General features: G+C 46.0%; 1 protein-coding gene across 3 annotated transcripts in view; it reads right to left on the bottom strand.

Annotated features, from left to right (window-relative positions):
* Positions 1 to 20,622, bottom strand: part of DYM (dymeclin) — a 276,200-nt gene that overhangs the window by 139,332 nt on the left and 116,246 nt on the right. For all 3 annotated transcript variants that reach the window (XM_083155293.1, XM_083155295.1, XM_083155294.1), the window contains exon 13: positions 19,105 to 19,199. In XM_083155293.1, coding sequence (XP_083011419.1) covers positions 19,105 to 19,199 — 95 coding nt within the window. The remainder of the gene's footprint in view (positions 1 to 19,104; positions 19,200 to 20,622) is intronic.

Below are 20,622 nucleotides of genomic sequence, written 5' to 3'. Positions count from 1 at the left end.
CGTCACTTTCTCTCGTGTTATTTATCATTACAGCAATAAGCCTGGAGAAAGTATATGTGAAACGCGGCCTTGCACGGTGCAATTATCACAGTGACAGAAATGTAATACATAAAATATTAATTTGTTGGCGTGAGCCCTACAGGGAGACTAAACCACTCTGCTTTCAAAGGAAAGGACCCATGAAAGGTAATGAGATCAGGCTGTTGGCATGCACAGCCATCGCAATCTCTAATCTAAATTGAGCAGAAAGAATACAAGTAATGACAGGCCGTAATCCAGTCAAACCATTACACTTAAGACTGAAGCAAGTCAGGCCTGGGCTGGCCCATCCTGTAGCTACAGCATGCGGGAGGCTTCCAGGACTTCTCTCCCACACTACACAACACCCAGGATAGTGTCTCCTCCTGCTGGGTGACCGGGGGGCTGCATGCAGGATAAGACATTCTCTGGGTAAGGCTTTGCAAGAATTCTCAGAAAATGTTAAATCAATGAATCTTGCAATTGTAGGAGTAATATTTCCGTCTAGACAGTCAATGCCACCCCGCACAATAAGGAGTTGCATTTCAATATAAGACCGGCCTTTTATTTAACATTCCATATGGGCCTGTGATGTAATGACATAAAATATGTATAAAATATTTCTATGGAATTTCTAAAAAAAAAAAAAAAACACCACAACAAAACATTTTGTGGGCTCAACAACTATGGATGATTATGTGTGCAGTGACATCACTCGAGGCACCCTGTGAGATACACAATTGAGGCAACCCATATTAATGATGTGAGCAGTGACATCGCTGAGGCACCCTGCGAGTTACACAATGGAGTAAATGATATACAAGTAGTGACATCACTGAGGCCCCTTGTGAGGGTACACAATGGAAATTACCAATATTAATGACTATGTGAGCAGTGATATCACTGAGACATGACATCACAGAGGCATCCTGCGAGTTACACAATGGAGGTAACCCATATTAATGATGTGAGCAGTGACATCACTTGAGGCACCCTGTGAGATACACAATGGAGTAAATGATATACAAGTAGTGACATCACTGAGACCTCTTGTGAGGGTACACAATGGAAGTTACTAATATTAATGATTATGTAAGCAGTGATGTCACTGAGACATGACATCACCGAGGCATCCTGTGAGTTACACAATGGAGGTAACCGATATTAATGAATATGTGAGCAATGTCATTACTGAGGCACTCTGTGAGGTACACAATGGAGGCAACAACATAAATGATTTTGTGAGAAGGGACATCACTGAGGCACTCTATGACGTACACAATGGAGGTTTCCAATATTAATGATCTGAGCAGTGACATCACTGAGGCAGCCTGTGAAGTACAAAGAAATGGTTGACATTTTCATGAATAAGGGTTCAAGTTACAAAATGGCTTCCTCCAGTAGGTAACCCAGACAAAACTGCACAATGTATACCCAAATAGCGCAGTGGTTCTTTTTTTACAGAGATAACGATTTATTATGTCATCAGGGTGCTACTGTGGTGTGTGTGGTTGGTGGTGGTGGTGTGTGTGGGTCTAGGGATCCTTAGGACACTGCCCTCACAGCCAAATAAAAACTTCTGTAATATCTATTTAATAATCGCGGTGGTCCGCCCCTCTTTGGAAATGCGCTATTCTACTGGTGGTCTGTCCCCAAGACAGACCACCAGTAGTGGAACACAACTGCACAGGGAATAGGGGGTAAACTATAGCGGGGTGTGAGCGGAATGGGGTGAGGTGACCCGACATACTCATACATGGTCCATTTACTGCTTTAGAAGTGGTGTGCGTCACACGGAACGGTATAAACTGTATGAAAATATTTGCGCTCATGTATCAAAACCACGGACAGGCAAGAATAACGAATGTGACTGGTGTCTGCAGGATCCTATTAACAGACAGGACGGCCCTTCTTCAGGACCGGCTGGACTTCAATGTTCCACAGCGAATAGATTAGTGCTGTATCGTGTATGTGTGTCAAACAGACATTCCCCATAGATGGTTCTCAGGGATCTGAGAATTTTTTTTTTTTACATACATATATAACGAAAATCTTATCCTGTCCCCATTATCTGCATTTCCTAGAAAACACAGACAGCCCGCATCCACAGATAACAGGCGGTATCTCGCTATTCATTACAGTCGTCTCATGGGAAGTAGCTGTGCGGCGAGAGAGAGAGCGCTTCATTAGCACGTTAACCCCATCAGCCCGTTCCGCTGTGTGGAGAGGACAGGACTATAAAACGGAGAATGCTAAAAACCCTGTGCAGAAATGGGGCCGATCCGCTACATAATCCAACACATGTACGCTTGTTACATTTCATTTAATGAACCCAATCAGCACTGGCCGTCAGAACCTTAGTGAGTCCGGCCTTGGCGTTATGTGGCCAGAGCATTTGGCAGCGTGATTGCACTTGCAGTTCTTCCAGCGAGCTGGCTGGCTACGTTTACTTCTGTGTAAATTCTCTGGGATTGTGCTGTAAGAATAGTCCATTAACTGCAAGAAACCCGGAGCACAACCTGCCCTATAGCCCAGCATGTGCTGGGCCGCGCGGCAGGATGCAGATCAGTGGACAGGCCCACGCCAAGCCATATATTGTACAAGAATGTGGATGAGAGATGCTACAATGGGAGCAGGAAAGCCAATAAGCAGCGAGTTCTGGGACGATTGGTTTCCTATTGGCCTTTTGCACGGCCGCAGCGGCGACGGATGAACCCACCACGTTCAGGGATCTGGGTCTTCAGTAAAAGGGGAATAAATTGCTCTCCCTATCCGGGAATGCGGCTTTAAAAAGGACAATAAGGTAAAAACTGTTTTATATGATTTCTGATAAGTTCAGATGTCGGGATGCAGTCAAAATCCCGACAGGGTCAAAATCCCGAATGGGTCAAAATACAGACAAGAACAAAATCCCGACATTTAAAATCCTGACAAGGTCAAAATACCGACATATAGAATGTACAGGTGAAAAAGTCAACATGACTGTCGGTCGTTTTTTCACTGTTTTTTGACCCGACATGTGCCGACAGGCAGTATTTCCTGCCCTACCATCCACTAGGACGTGGTGGGAGAATAAATTAGTGTGCCGAGCGCAGCGAGGCACCGTGCCTGAAGCATTGCGAGCGAAGCGAATGATGCGAGGGGCTGCGGTTAACTTCCAACTGTGTCCATGTCTACCTTGGTCGCCTGGGGTACCTTGAGGACATTGCAGAGAGGTGCCCTGACTTGGTGGTCCAGGTCCAATTCAAATTTAGGCACAACCAGCACTTGTGGCTTCTTATCAGAAAATGAGGACAAATAGAAGTGAATCATGTCCTTCATCACATAACTGACCCTAAGGATCACATATATACACAATTTACTCCAGTAAACTTTTGGCCTGGGGGGGATGGATTGGTAAGGTAAAAAGTTTGTGACTCACCAATATATAGGCTATGCTCTCTGGTATCAACCATTTAGTGAGGAGATAGGAAGGGCAGTGTTATTCGGTGAGATAAAGTCCAATGTCAGCAGTGTGAAGGGAAATCACTGCACCCAGGAAATGGCTTTAATTCTTATATGCCCCATATAATTTATGTATTAATTATTAACAGTTTCTTATATAGCGCACACATATTCCGCAGCGCTGTACAGAGAATATTTGAACATTCAGATCAGTCCCTGCCCCAGTGGAGCTTACAATCTATATTCCCTACCACATGTACACTCACACACAGACATTGTAGGGTTATTTTTACCAGTATATTTTTAGATTGTGGGAGGAAACTGGAGTACCCAGAGGAAACCCACGCAAGCACGGTGAGAATATACAAACTCCGCACAGTTAGGGCCATGGTGGGGATAGAATCCAGGACCTCAGTGCTGTGAGGCAGTAATGCTAAACCATTATACACACTTCTGTACGGCCCCGATATAATAATGTATATATAATGTAAATGTGCGATACTAGTGGCTGTCGAGATGTACGAGCGTAACAACGGATCCAAACGCTGACGACTTTCAGAGGGTATTCGGGTGATCGACTTTTTCTAAACAAATAGGTCGACATATGTAACAGTTGACATGAGTTTTTCATGTTTTTTTACTTAATTTTTTGGACTTTAACACCGAGGGGGACTCCGTTTAGGAATGGTAAAGTGCGCCGAGTAGCAGAGCGAGGCACCAGGTCGGAAATCGCTACATGATTTGGGGGTCCAAAAACGTAAAACATGTCAACCTTTACATGTGTCGACCTATCGACTGTGTATCTAGACTCTGTAGAGCCGGAACCCTTTCAGAGCGGCGTCTCATCTATCTCAGCACTTAGTACCACTTGTCCTTTGTATGACATATCTGTCTGGAAGCTCTATAGCCCAGACAGACAGCATGTCCCAAGCGCACCCATTATTGCTGTGACTGCGGACACTGACATGCTTCTTCTAATGACCCAATCTTGTGTCAGTGGGAAAACAAGAACAGTCAACATTGCTGCTCAGCAGACATAACAAAAACATACACGCTGTTTTTTCGCTACCATAAAGCATCGTCCTCTTATGTTTAGTGAATTCTCCTCCAAAGAAGCCACAGATCTGATGGAATTAAACCATCGGAGAATGCAGACAAGTCATCTACGCAGTATGGTTCCCACATGGCTTTAACCCCCGTGTTTCCTGGCAGCATCGCTTTTACACTTTAACATGGGCTACGGGAAAATGGCTACGTACAGTCGTGTTTCCACCACTTGCCCAATCACACCACCACCAAACGACAGCGACATTCAGAATTTCTGTTCCTTGAAGGTCAATCAAATACATCGCTCCCCAGATAAAACAGAACATTTTCCGCATATAACTTCAGGTCACCCAATATAAACATTAAAATCACGGTCAATATTCATTTTGATTCCACTTTCGAAAAACTAGTTTTGCGCGATGTCTTGGATCGCCGGCAACGCATAATGATCCCGTTAATAGCGCGTGTTTTTGCCGCAACAGCGTAATCCTGGGTGGATAAGGACGTGTGGCCCCTGCGAAATTAGAGTAAGCTAAACTGCGCAATAAGTTACTTCCCAAAACCCGCGGCACAGACGTAAACAGAGGAGCCACTGAGAGCCTGAGACGTAACATGGGAAATTACAGTTTTACAAACCGAAACCCACAAATTAATATGCAGGAGATAAACAAAGAGAAGAGGATGCTGGGTCAGAGGACGCTGTACAGTAGGGGGGTTATTCTGGTTGGTTCCACCAAACCCCGCCTTGTGAATGGTGGCCTGGCCACCACCCATTCGCAGCGTGTGGGGGAACACGCACATCATTTGATGGTTGCCGACCATCGAATGATGTGGAAGGCACACGCACATCTAAGGTTGCTCAGGGCAACCATAGATGTGCGTGCACATTCTGAAGGAAGCAGGCGGGCAGCTGACCTTTTTACTGTCCACCCTATAACCCATACTCGATATTATCAGCCATATCAGACAACTGGCCCAATATGGCAGCACATGCTATCACACAACTAACACATCAATGATGTCAGCGGCGGTGACAGGAGTCAGAACTGACAGCAGATGTGACCGGGACACTCAGCTGTGTGCATTGTCCTAACTGCCCGAGGCCAGGATCGCTGTGTATAAGGCCAAATGCTGCGCGGGGCAACTTGGCGTAACGGGCAGGAAACATATAACATTGTATCATGGGAGAAGTATTTGTGCCCCACGTGACCCGGCGTGCCAAGAGGAGCTGTTTGGCATGACTGTAGCAAAGGGGTAGAACATCACATCTGTAATAATCTAACATGCGACAACAATACATGATCTCCGATAAAACGCATGCAACCTTTCCTTTGCTACAGTACAACGCTGTCTCGTGACAAGGGGCGCGTGCTCCCCATTCATCATCATGCGCATGGAAACAAATGTGCTTACATCACACATCTCCAGCTCAAAATGTGCCCGAGTTGGACAGAGTTAAACAAAATATTGTCGCATAGAAGCCCCCGAAACAGAAGCGTACTGAGCGAATGACAAGTAGCACAGAACATCTCCAGCCTCATGACTTATGTAGCGTGGCTGTTAGTGCATAGGAAAGAATGTGCCGGATTTATAACGTGTTTGTATCCTCCGCGGCCGGCTCGCACTCGCTCTCTCGCAGATACAGCTCTGAAGCCTTTTTCCGTTGTGTAAATGCCATCCGTTACAGCTGCGCTGCTGCTGCTTCTGCAGTAAAACAGGCCCAGCAGACGCGGCCATAAATAACGGCTTATTTCCAGCGCTTGATAAAATGACGGTGTTTGATGTTTTAAACCAAGGGGCATATGACCTTAAACAGAGAAATGGAAAAATTTGGTTCCCACATGCCAAGATTAAGCACACACGGTCTGTCTTAGTGGGCGTTGAGTTCCCAAGAAAGGAAAACTTCAGCTGTGCCAATGTAAACACTGGGGGGGAGTTTGGAAAATTCCCCTTTTCAACACTGGATTTTGTTGGTAAACCAATTAGTGCGACACAAGTACCGTTATATGAAGCAGGTCCAGGAGAAGTGACAATTGTCTGCAGGAACAGGCCGGGAGGAAATAATTCAGTAGCCGACTTTGTTCCGAGTCCTGCGAGGAGGACACTGATCCCTGCCGTGGCGCCAGTCGCATCACCCTAACGCCGCATTAATTACTCTACCAGCGCGCTTCTATTTGGCTGTGCGAGGTGCGCATACAATAAAACCGTTTAGGCGCTTGGGCTTCGCTTGCCGAAGATTTACGACAAGTGCTTGCAGCAGCAAATAGAGGATCACACTTGTAGGACATCAAGTAAATGTGTTTCTGTCGTATGTTTTTACCAGAGAGCTGCTTGTAGCGGAGTTTTTCTACTTATGGTCAAATTTAGGGGGAGTTATTTATCAACGAGTGATAGGACTGATAAATGGTGCTCCGGTAAATCAGCTCCCAACTGTCATTTTTCAAACATGCGACAGTTACACCCGTACACACTAATGCGGCCCATACACCTGCGGTGGTGATCCTCCGATACCCCGCCATTCCGCTGACCGGATGTGACGATCGGTGAGCCTCGATAATCGGAATTCGTCGGCAGATCAGGGATCTTAATTATTGAGCATGTTTAAGATCCTCGATTTCCAGGTGCGACAGTGATAAGTGATATTTTAAATGATATTGTGCATTTTTGCCATTCTTGGCGATATTGTTTGTAATATCGCTTAGTGTGTACATTGAATATTGTATACGATGCGCGCACCCGTGGGTCGTTAATGATGTCATCAGTCCTCTGTACATGCCGGTCAATTTGACTACTTTCCTCAACGACTGCATGTACGGAGCTGCGACAGGATGACATCACTTAGCAACATGTATGCATTACATTGTTTGCCCGTGACACCGGGAAGTTCATCGTATATTGGTCAACGATGTCGCTCAAAATGGTGTATAGTCTAGTGCCTTGATGGCTAACTCCAGCTGTTGTTGAACTACACATCCCAGCATGCTCTGCATCAAATTTAGCATGGCCAAATAGGAAAACTGAAGCAGAGCATGCTGGGATGTGTAGTTCAACAACAGCTAGAGTGTCAAGATTAGCCATCAAGGGTCTAGTGCAGGCATGTCCAAACTGTGGCCCTCCGGCTGTTGTGAAACTACACTTCCCAGCATGCTTTGCCATAGCTTTAGCATTCCCTAATAGCAAAACTGTGGCAAGGCATGATGGGACTTGTAGTTTCAAAACAGCTGGAGGGCCATAGTTTGGACATGCCTAGTCTAGTGTATTCCTGGCTTTAGGAATTGATTGGCTGGGGTCCCATTTATCATAAGCAACGGGTTTTATCACTCTGGTAAATGAGACCCTTAGGGGTTTATTTACCAAGATGGGAATTCTACTAAAATGGGATGTTGCCAATAGCAACCAATCAAATTCTACTTATTTATTTAGCACCTTCTAGAACATGGGTCCTCAAACTGCGGCCCTCCAGATGTTGTGAAACTACAAATCCCAGCATGCCTTGCCACAGTTTTAACACTCCCTTATAGCAAAACTGTGTAAAGGCATGCTGGGATTTGTAGTTTCACAACATCTGGAGGGCCGCAGTTTGAGGACCCATGTTCTAGAAGATAGAATCTGATTGGTTGCCATAGCAACATCCCGTCTTCATAGATAAACCCTTTAGGGGGGTATTAAATATGTGCCGATATTTCCTGACAGGGGAAATATTGGCACTCCCTATTCAATGCTGCCGTTACTGACAGCAATGAGGGGTGTCAGATCCGACTTTTTTTTAAAGTTGGATCTGTTTTGTCGGAAAGGGCCTCAGATTGTCGAATTCATGGCCATTTTATGCCAATCCTCGTCCGTTTTCTTTCATTGAATACTGACTGTCAATGTAACTGTCGGAAATGGAAGGGATTCCAACTGTCGGGACGTCCCGACAGCTTTAGTCTCTAGTTGGAGCTGATGAATTCAAACAGACTGTCTGAAAAGTTACTGCTCCGGCACCTAATAAACTGGATGTGACAGATTTGTGATAGTATTCCACCTTCGCACCTCATTCTGGGGCAGATGCATTGAGCCTTGTGAAGTGATAAAGTGGAGAAAAATTTGAACACACCAGCCAATCAACTCTCAACTGTCATTTTTCAAACAGATGATTGGCTGGTGCATTACCACCTTCTACTTCATCTCGTCACTGGGCTTAAATTCATCTGCCCCAGGGTTTGATGCAAGAACACAGTCTAAACTGATCCCAAAAAGACTGTTTGTTTTAACCCGTTGGCACTGCAGGTGGCCGATCTGACGTTACGCTCATCGGGCCAGCGTCGTTGAGGCATAATGTTCCATATATACCGAATTCCAAATACAGCCCTGCATTACAGTACATGCTGACCGACCAACAGTAAATTTACCAACAATTAGAACAACAACAAAAAAGTATAGTGAAAATATGGCACCTTATAAAAAGTTAAGGCCGCCAGACCCTGGGGGTCTGTTCCTAAAAGATGCCTCCAAACAAAGTCTCTGGTCATCTTCGGCCTGCATACTCATAGGATCATATCAATGGATCAGGCATTGCGGTCATCTGTGGGCTGTAGACGTTGTAATATCTGGACGCGTGCCCGAGAGGGGCTGCAGAATAACAGCGTGTAAAGGCCAGCCATAAACGTCATTCACCACACCCAGGGATCTGGCTCTCCATAGGGCTATGAATCCATTCCCACCTTTGACCTCTAGATGCTACGGCTTTCATACTCCGAAACATAAATAATGTTGGCTCTCGGTAAAGGTTAATAAAACTGTAGTTAGAAAAGCAAAATTTCCAAGGGAAATGCTTGGTATGGAGAGTTAGCACGTATCAGCAGACGTAATTCTAACGCTTGCCAAGTGTAGCCCCTCCCCTACTGCGCATGCCCCTCCCCTTCCATACAAACCAAAGTGGTGTCTGTGCACAGATGACCCAGAGTGCTTTGCAGCATGGAGAACAGCCAACTTATTCACGCTTGTCCTCCCTGCAAATTGCAAGGGGCTTAAAAGTGCAATAAAACACTGTCAGGAACGTAAACGGTGCCCTGCTCAGTTACAGGAGTGTAATGCAAATGTACGAGCCCATACATCAGCCCTGTAACGAATGGCTTACTGACGTTTTGTTAACACTTGCCAGGAACCTCCGGCACTCGCGGCGTATGATCCGAAAATGTTCCGTCCCATGAAATGAGATGTGACAGCTCCCACCAGCAACAAATTCTCACAACCGCACACTCGGCGCAAATCAGTTTAATTACAGCGATGCCGAAACATTGTTTTGTTGCACAGACAGACATTATGTTCCGTATAAACACTATAAATCCCTTTTATTCTCACTTTCCTATTGTATCTTCCCTAGGAGCTGCGCCGGACACTTGCGTAAACACCATAAACACAGAGCCTGAAGATTTAGAGTGTTTCCCTAACTATTCCCAGTGCTTCATGGGCCCAGCCCGGTAGTGAGCAACGCGAGCCTTTCGCCGACACCTAGAAGGCGGCAGACAAAAACGCAAGGGGAACTGAATTACTGCAGCATATACCGCCCCCTAACAATGGCGCTGGGCACTGGCGGACTGATCTCAGGATTCACAGCCGTCTCCACCGGGTATGTGACAAACGCACGTTTATGTCTGGATTTTTCTAGAGATCAAAGATGAAAACTTCATAAGCAAATGCTGCCCTAAAACATCTCTAAATATCTGCGCAAATTATGTCTGGTGTTTATCATAAAATCTCATAACAAATGATAATCTCGTCACTGATGAAACATTCTAACATAATAAATCTCTTTAGCCCAGGGCCGGACTAACCATCTGGCAAATACCAGAGGGGCAGATGACCGGGTGGGACGATTTCTTCTTTAAAAAGTGGAGGCTCCGCCTCCCGATCGGCACACACAAAGAGCCGCTGTGCTCGCAGCGGGTTCGGCGGCTCTCTGTGCGCCGCTGAGGTCCAGGAGAGGGAGCATCACACGCCGCTAATCCCCTCTGTCCTGCAAGGCATGAGAGGCAGCGCACACATGCAATGTAAAAAAGATGCCGGGGCCGATTCAATAGCACAGTCTGTCACGGCTTCAGCCCCATACATGCACTGTCTATCTCTGGGGGTGAAGGCGACGCGCAGCACCGCACATCGCTATAGGGTGTACACACGGAGCGATCTGTGATGCATTTCTAAGTGATCTAGTCAGATAGGGCTGAAATCACCCCGTGTGTATACCCCATAACAAACATTTCCTGAGATATTATATGTATTGCCAGTTATTTATATAGCGCACACATATTCCGCAGCGTTGTACACAGAATATTTGACCATTTACATCAGTCCCTGAACCAGTGGAGCTTACAATCTATATTCCCTACCACATGCGGCACCGCTTCCCTTTGCTGCCCTGCGATTGGTTGTAATCTATGTGATTAACAAATAAAGCTGAGACCGATTTAAATTGCCCACTGCATATAAAAACCGCTTACACAATTCTGTAATGTACACACCCCCAATCTCGCCACACAAGTCATTACATTGGGTGGGAGGCATTATAACTGTATAGGCCGGATGTGTTCTGTTAGGGATTCAGTATTGAATCCCGGCGGCCGGAATCCCGGCGTTCAGAATCCCGACGCCGGAATCCCGACAGCCAAAATCCCGACAAGGGGGGGACGTGGATCGCCCCCCCCTTGCGGGCTCGCTGCGCTCGCCACGCAGCGGGCCCGGTGCCTCGCTACGCTCGGCACACTAATTTGTTCTCCCTCCAGGGGTGTCGTGGACACCCCAGGAGGGAGAATGTTTCGGGATTTCGGCGGTCGGGATTCCGGCGTCGGGATTCTGAACGCCGGGATCCCGACCGCCGGGATTTTAACTGCATCCCTCTGTTAGGGCAGAACGTAAGATGCCTGATCTGTGCTCTTCTACGGTCGCAGGTGGCATCGTTTGGTCGGGTCTGCTGCAGGGTCAACTAGAAGCTATAGCTAACGATGCCAGATCACGCTGCCTACCTGGATCGCGCAGGTGTGTCTGCAGGGTGATGTCGCCCATCCGATTGGCCGGCTACACATCATTCTGATACATAGCTGGCCTTATTCCTGATGGACAATGCAGGCAAAAGTCTGATTGGTTGCAGATTTGTGTCTTCTTATTGTTCTTCTGTTCCGTACCGTCACCAGCAGATGACCTTACCCCACCTACCTGTACACACAAATGTCTCATTCAGAAAGGTAAGACCTTGAGATATACAGATCTGCGCCCATTACTGGAAGCTACGCGTCAGTCTGTTACCATGGCGATTATAGTATGACAGAGATTCATCGCTCCGTTCCTATGACAGAAATCCCGGCAGCTGAGAGCCGGTTACACATTCTTTTTTAACCCCTTCCTGACAGAGCTAGTTTTGGCGTCTCTGACAGAGCCATTTTTTTCAAATCTGACATGTCTCACTTAAGTGGGGATAACTTTTTTTTGCTTTTACTTATCCCAGTGATTTTGAGATTGTTTTTTCGTGACACATTGTACTTCAAATTAGTGGTAAATTTGGGTCGATACAGTCTGTGTTTTTTTGTGAAAAATACCAAAATGTCGTGAAAAAATGGAAAATTTAGCAATTTGCAAAATGTTAAATTTTCTGCTTGTGAGACAAATAATCATACCACTCAAAATAGTTAATAACTAACATAGACCATATGTCTACTTTATATTTCCATCATTATTTCAACTTCCTTTTAATTTTTTTGGACACTAGGAGGCTTACAATATGAATAGCAAATTCTCAAATTTTCAAGAAAATTTCAAACACTGATTTTTTTAGGGACCAGTTCAGTTCTGATGTGACTTTGAGGGACTTGTATGTGAGACACCCCCATAAATGATGCCATTTCAAAAACTGCACCCCTCACAGTATTCAAAACAGCATTTTGGAAGTTTGTTAACCCTTTAGGTGTTTCACAGGAATTAAAACAAAGTGTAGGTGGAATTTCAAAATTTCATTTTTTTAGCAGAGTTTCAATTTTAATACATTTTTCTAACGAATACAGTAGATTTTACTAGAGAAATGTGACTAAAAATTGATTCCCCCAATTCTTTTGTTTTCAAAAATATCCTATATGTGGCCCTAGTGTGCACGTTGACCAAACCACAGGCTTCATAATAGAAGGAGCACCTACTTGATTTTGGAGCCTCCTTTTTATGAGATTTTTTTTTAGGCACCATGTAGGTTTCTAGGCACCATAAGTGCTAAAAGTTAGGAACCTCCCCCACAAGTCACCCCATTTTGCAATCTACACCCCTCAGGGAATTCATCTAGGGGTATAGTGTACATTTCAAACCCCCAGGGGTTTCACCAATTTTGGTACAACTGGGATGTGAAAATGGAAAATTACATTTTTTTACACAAACATGCAGTTCTGGCTCAAAATTTTTCATTTTCACAAGGAATGAAGGAGACAAAGCACCCCAAAATCTGTGCCCCAATTTCTCCCGAGTACGGCAATGCCTCACATGTGACCAAAAAATACCAGTTGGGTGCATGGCAGGACTCAGAAGGGAAGGAGTGTTTTTTGGATTTTGCAGCACAGATTTTGGTGGAATGAATGGTGGGTGCTATGTTGCACCAATACAGTGGAACCCCCCCACAAGTGACCCCATTTTGCAATCTACACCCCTCAGGGAATTCATCTAGGGGTATAGTGTACATTTCAAACCCCCAGGGGTTTCACCAATTTTGGTACAACTGGGATGTGAAAATGGAAAATTACATTTTTTTACACAAAAATGCAGTTCTGGCTCAAAATTTTTCATTTTCACAAGGAATGAAGGAGACAAAGCACCCCAAAGTCTGTGCCCCAATTTCTCCCGAGTACGGCAATGCCTCACATGTGACCAAAAAATACCAGTTGGGCGCATGGCAGGACTCAGAAGGGAAGGAGTGATTTTTGGATTTTGGAGCACAGATTTTGGTGGAATGAATGGTAGGTGCTATGTTGCATTACCAATACAGTGGAACCCCCCCACAAGTGACCCCATTTTGCAAACTACACCCCTCAGGGAATTCATCTAGGGGTATAGTGTACATTTCAAACCCCCAGGGGTTTCACCAATTTTGATACAACTGGGCTGTGAAAATGTAAAAATTTAATTTTTCATTTTCACAGCTCAGTTGTATCAAAATTGGTGAAACCCCTGGGGGTTTGAAATGTACACTATACCCCTTGATGAATTCCCTAAAGGGTGTAGTTTGCAAAATGGGGTCACTTGTGGGGGGGTTCCACTGTATGGGTGCTTCAGGGGTCTTGCTAATGCGACATAGCACCCACCATTCATTCCACCACCAAAAATCACTCCTTCCCTTCTGAGTCCTGCCATGCACCCAACTGGTATTTTTTGGTCACATATGAGGCATTGCCGTACTCGGGAGAAATTGGGGCACAGATTTTGGGGTGCTTTGTCTCCTTCATTCCTTGTGAAAACGAAAAATTTTGAGCCAGTACTGCATTTTTGTGTAAAAAATTAAATTTTTTTACACAAAAATGCAGATCTGGCTCAAAAGTTTTTATTTTCACAAGGAATGAAGGAGACAAAGCACCCCAAAATCTGTGCCCCAATTTCTCCCGAGTACGGCAATGCCTCATATGTGACCAAAAAATACCAGTTGGGTGCATGGCAGGACTCAGAAGGGAAGGAGTGATATTTGGTGGTGGAATGAATGGTGGGGGAGGGGGGCTGGCGCTGCGACTGGTGGGGGGTGGGAGGGGTGCTGGCGCTTCGGCTACCGGGTGGGAGGGAGGGGGGGCTGCCGGGTGGGAGGGGGGGGGCTGGCGATCGGTGGTGATCGGTGCTGTACTTAACAGCACCGATCACCACCGATCACTGTGTTACCGAGCGACTTAGCCGCCGGTAACACAGAAAACGCTGCAATTGGCTGTTCACATTTGAACAGCCAATCGCAGCGATCGGCGGCGAGGGGGGGATGTCTGCTGTCAGGGACAGCAGACATCTCCAAACTGTCACCGCGTCTATAGACGCGGTGACAGTTCAAAGCCATGACGTATATATACGTCAACGGTCGGGAAGTACCTCCCGACCATGACGTATATATACGTCATATGTCTGGAATATCTATCTGTCTATATATATATATATATATATATATATACATATATACATATATATATATATATGTGTATATATATACATATATATACATATATATATATATATATATATGTGTATATATATATACACATATATATATATACATACATACATATACATATATATATACATATATATATATATATATATATATATATATATATATATATATATATACATATATATATATACATATATATACATATATACATATATATATATATATATATATATACATATATATATATATATACATATACATATATATACACAAATACATATACATATATATACACATATACATATATATATATATATGTGTATATATATATATATGATTTCATTTTATTCATTTTGACGTTTTTTACATGCGGGGGGGGGTTTGAGCTGGGGGGGAGCGCTGCTGCTGCTCCTTGATCACAGTGACAGGGAGCGAGCCAGCGAGGTAGGGGGAGCTGCTGCCGGAGTGAGCGCAGCTGCCGGGCGGGTAGGAGGGAGGGCTAGAGCGGCTGCCGGGCGGGTGAGCTGCGGATCGGTGGTGATCGGTGCCAGCACCGATCACCGCCGATCCCTGTGTTACCGAGCGGCTTAGCCGCCGGTAACACAGAAATAGCTGTGATTGGCTGTTCACATTTGAACAGCCAATCACAGCGATCGCCGACCGGTGGGGGCATCCCTGCCCCCCCCGGGCGGCGAGGGGGGATGTCTGCTGTCAGGGACAGCAGACATCACCTAACTGTCACTGCGTCTCTAGACGCAGTGACAGTTAGAAGTCATGACGTACATGTACGTCAAATGTCGGGAAGTACTTCCCGACCATGACGTACATGTACGTCAAATGTCGGGAAGGGGTTAATCTAGAGGAAAAAGCTATGGCTGGGTTATAACATATATGTTACTTTTAGGCACATTTACAGGAAGCGCACTTCTACTATCCAGGATTGTACATGTGTGGCCAGTCTTTGGGAACGCTGTTGTAGAAATTGTGGGGCCCAGCACATATCCCCCACTACCTCTTGCATGGCCACCACACCCCAACTTCTCCTCTGTGGATGCTGCGCTGCAGTGTGGGGCCATTGCGCTGTATTCTATAATGACCCCCCCTTACATGCCATAAACATGCCCCTCAGACCCTGTACACAAGCCCTAGCTCTCTGTATGGTCAAGAGCATTTTGGATAAGGGATACTCAACCTGTAGTCAAACTTGGCTTGCCTGCTCAGTCTTATTTCTTACGATGTCGATCCCGGGGAACGAATTGGCATCACAAGCTGTATACACACTGTCAGGGCCGACGTCACCACTAGGCAGCTTTAGGCACTGAAGGGCGGAAGTTAGAAGCAGCCCCCCCACCCCCCCGTGGAGTGTTTCAGCGGCCCGCGCCACATCACCTGCCAGACCCCCGTCCGGCAGACCCCAAATGTGGAGCAACGCAGTTCAACTGTCAGGATGTTCTGACATTCTGACAATCAGAATCCCATATTGAATACCTCCCTAAGTATTACATTATGTCACCTAGCCACCAAAGCTTAGTGAACATGATAAGTTTAGGTAAATCTTAGCTACAAAATTATATGATTTGAAATAGAAAAGGATAGCATTTTAATACATCTTGGTATTTTACGAACTAATGTTAACAAGTAGATCAAATTGGGTGCTGGACAGTTTCCCGACAGTGGGGATCCCGACAGTCATTACCCCGACGTTGGGATCCCGACAGTCAAAACCCCGACGGTCACCGGCTATTCTCCCTCGTGGGGGTCCACGACCCCATAGAGGGAGAACAGAATAGGTGGCGAGCGTAGTGAGCCGCCGTGCCCGCAGCGTGGCGAGCCCGCAAGGGGCTTTGTTGCGCTTGCCCCGCTGTCTGAGTCCGGCCAGTCAGGATCACGACGGTCGGGGATCATATACCACACCCATCAAATTATGGCTCTTTGTCCCCCACCTCTCCCATGTCATACACACATATGGGGTTATTCTGATCGCATTGCCCCCCTGCGCATTCACGCAGGGGAGCGATGTGTTGTAACTGCGCATGCGCATAAACTTTTTTACGCATATGCAGCCGCTTGGTGCGAACGGCCGTGGAAAACTGCTTAGGAAGGCGGCGGCGGCAAGGGGCTGTGCCCATAGGAACATCCAGCGTTTCATGGGTGTCCCCACATGGAAGTTCCCATGTAAATGAGCCGGTGACGCGAATGTCAGCTGACCGCCTGCTTCCCGTACAAATTTCGCAGCTTTGCGTGTCAACCAGAATAAGGGCCATGGGACGGAGACAGGACCACCAATAAAGACAGAAATAGACTAGAGACTGGGAATAACATTCAGCATGAAGGTATAAAGCTCCGTCACCAATTAATATATATTATTGTGCGAGTGTGTGAAGAAAACATTTATAAAAAGTGATTTTGGAAAAATATAATACATTTAAAGAATAAACTAAATTTAAAGAATAAGCGCATTTTGTGGTGTTCATAGTACATAAATGTTGACAGATAATACAGATTCCTATAGTTTAAGATCCAAGATCTATTACACAAATATATACACAGCTGTAGATATTAGTTCAGCATTTACTATAATCAGTATTGTATAACGCCACCGGTGAATGAGTTACCTGATTGTGGCATATACTGTATGAAGTACTCCTACAGTAGCTGGGGGACAGCCTACACTACAGCGTGTCTCTATTACAAACTGAGCTGCAGCAACAGCAGCCATTTTTATGGAGATCATAAATAAAAGTCCAATGCAAGTAACTGCCAAAATGGCTTGAGGGTTGGAAACGGAACAACTGATCGTCAAGCGGTGGGGAAAATAGCAGTGTGGTGTCTGTCAGAATCACCAGCGTGGGGCAGCCCCTTGCAGATGCACCCCTTGTACTTCCCTGATGGTGGCGCTAAATGTAAATACTCATGTGATCATGGTGTAACATCCCCAACCAATCCCAGCTCTCTGGACATAACTTTGTTCTTTTAGTAAAGTTTTTTTATTCAAATAATTCCTCTCTGTTATTGTAAAACCCATAGAATATCTCTACTACATTATTGCACCTGCCTGGGTGAGGGTAAATGGACCGAAAAGTCCTTGTACAGGACATGTAATGGGAGCAGCCTGTCCCTCCCCTCAGTATAAGGGAAGGCAAATATTGTCTGTAGACTTTATACTACGTAAGTAGAATAAAAACACAACTGCACGACTTCTTTACAAAGGTAAATATTCCTTTCTGAGACACATGGCAGTGACATATGTAAGTGACATGGTCACACGCATGTAGTGTATCCTTCTATATCAGGGCTGGGCAACACCGGCCCTCCAGATGTTAATGAACTACACATCTCAGGATGCTTTGCATTAGTTTTGCTATGTGGCCATGCTGAAACTGATGCAAGGCATGCTGGGATGTGTAGTTCATCAACATCTGGAGGGCCGGTGTTGCCCAGCCCTGTTCTATATGCTGATGGATAATAGTCAAGGGCCCCAATCTACCAATTGCAGCCTGCAGTATGTATAGCTGCAGCAGGCAACAAGCACCACCCCAGCTGCAGTGGACCTACAAGTCCCAGCATGTCCTGCCCTATATTCAGCCTTATGAAACTGGTAAAAGTGTGGCAGGGCACGCTGGGATGCGTAATTCCACAGCAGCTGGACTGCCATAGGTTCCCTACCCCTTCTATATAGCATGATGCAGGAATACAATGTTGTCCTCTACAAGTCTGGTCAAAGTGAATATAATGAGGGGGACTCTGGGACGCAGTCTGTATGCCCCGACTGGACCTGGCATGAGACTGGCGAGGTCAGACTGTGGTACATGTACGTGAGGGTGGAGACCACTTCTCTAATTAAGAACCATCTAACAACCGGGTTGGGATCATTTGGTCTACAGCATGTTGGTCGACAGTCATTACCTCGACACCATTAGGTCGGCATGAGAAAAGGTCGACATAGTTCTAGGTCGACATGGTTCTAGGTCGAAAGGTCATTAGTTCGACCGGTCATTAGTTCGACAGTGTCTAGGTCAACAGTCAAAAGGTTGACATGGGGTTTTTCCGGTTTTTTTACCTGAATGTCAACACAGTCGACATGGACACAGTTTAAAGTGCACCGCATCGCTCGCTGCACTTGCAATTCTTTGGGCACACTATATTATTCTCCCTCCACACCCTAATGGATGGTAGGGCATGAAATACCTCCTGTCGGCACATGTCGGCTCAAAAACCAGTGAAAACCGCCATATCGACTTTTTGACTGTCAACCTAATGCCCTGTCGAACTAATGACCTTTCTACCTAGAACCATGTAGACCTTTTTCCATGTCGGCCTAATGGTGTCGACCTAATGACCGCATCCCCTAACAACTTAACTTCCTGTGAGTGCAATAATATGTACAGAACAAACAACTGCGGTGAACTCGCACAATACATCCATACATTCACTTCTCCAGTTACCTGATAATCCTCTGGGCGGCATACTGGTGGAGAGAGCGGAACTGCGCAGACATGTTGGCCAGGGCTGCCAAGCAATTGGTGTGCAGGTACTTGTCCTGAAAGTGAGAAACATCACATCAATGCCTTCCGTGCTGTATATACAGCATGTACATCTACGCGCGCAGAGGTCATCACATCTCTGAGGTGCAAGGCACGCATGTCCAAACTATGGCCCTCCAGCTGTTGTGAAACTACAAGTCCCATCATGCCTTGCCACAGTTTTGCTATTAGGGAATGCTAATACTATGGCAAGGCATGCTGGGATGTGCAGTTTCACCACAGCTGAAGGGCCGCAGTTTGGACCTGCCTGTAAAGCAGATCTGTTATACACACAGAACAATTCCACCACTGTCCTAAATGCAAATCGTTATCAGTGATGTAAAAGTGAAGCTAAATCTGGCCATACACTAGAAGGATATCGTGTACGAACGTACGATTTTGGCGGTTCGTGCGATTGAATGCGTGGTCCACAGGTCAATAGGTCAATCCTCGGAACATACGCGCTGCACGTCTGATCAGTCGTGATTGGTGCAGATTGTAAATGGGCTTTTGCCCATGCGATCGGTCATTAAATGGATGGTATGGCCAGGGTCATTTGACTGGCATTTTTACCGACACTGTGATGCATCCGATCCCTCCTATGCAGCAGCTGGATCGTGTGTCAAATATGCCCCAAATCGGGATTCCAGGGCTGCTGGGAAGTCCAAGGATCGGGATCGCAAGCAGGTTGTTCTAGTGTATGGCCAGCTTTCTGTAAAATCACAGCACGCACGGGCACTAATAAATATACAACCCGATAACTGATGTAACATACAGTACTTATTTTTATAAATGAACGAAATGCAAAGTGAATGAACTGAAGAGAAATCCAAATCCAATCAATATTTTGTGTGACCTCCCTTTGCCTCCATAACAGCATCAATTCTCTAGGTACACTTGCAGTCAGGGATTTTGTAGGATTATAGGCCAGTGAATAATTAACCACACAGATCAAACATCATCACCGTTTTCACATGTAGGTTGAAACACAGCCATAGGGCGAGATTTACTAAAGGGAAAATGCCGTAAAACCCCCGTTTTACGGCATTGTCCTATGTATCAATCCCCGTCCGCCCCGTTTTCGCAAGGCTGGGTACCCTATAGAAGCCTATGAGCGATACCCTATAGAAGCCTATGGGCTTCTTTCGCCTCCCGCCGTACGATGTCCGCGCACCCCCCCACCCCCAAATCTCCTCCCCCCCTGGTGTGACAGCCGGGAGGACATCCGGCTTCAGGGGGGAGGAGGAGACGCAGGGGGACGCTGCCAGCCGCCGGGAGGTGACGGAGACCCCCGCAGCCCACATCACAGGTATCGCGGGGGTCTCCGTCACCGCAACCCGATGCTGGCCGCATATGTTAGTACATATGCGGCAGCATCGCGGCGGCTGCAGTGCGAAGGGCGGCGATGTATGTTAATACATCCCGCCCATAAACTGAAAC

This window comes from Crinia signifera, chromosome 1 (assembly GCF_055691185.1).
Source record: "Crinia signifera chromosome 1, ASM5569118v1, whole genome shotgun sequence".
NCBI classification, from domain to species: domain Eukaryota; kingdom Metazoa; phylum Chordata; class Amphibia; order Anura; family Myobatrachidae; genus Crinia; species Crinia signifera.
This window is presented reverse-complemented; position numbering and strand designations above follow the sequence as displayed.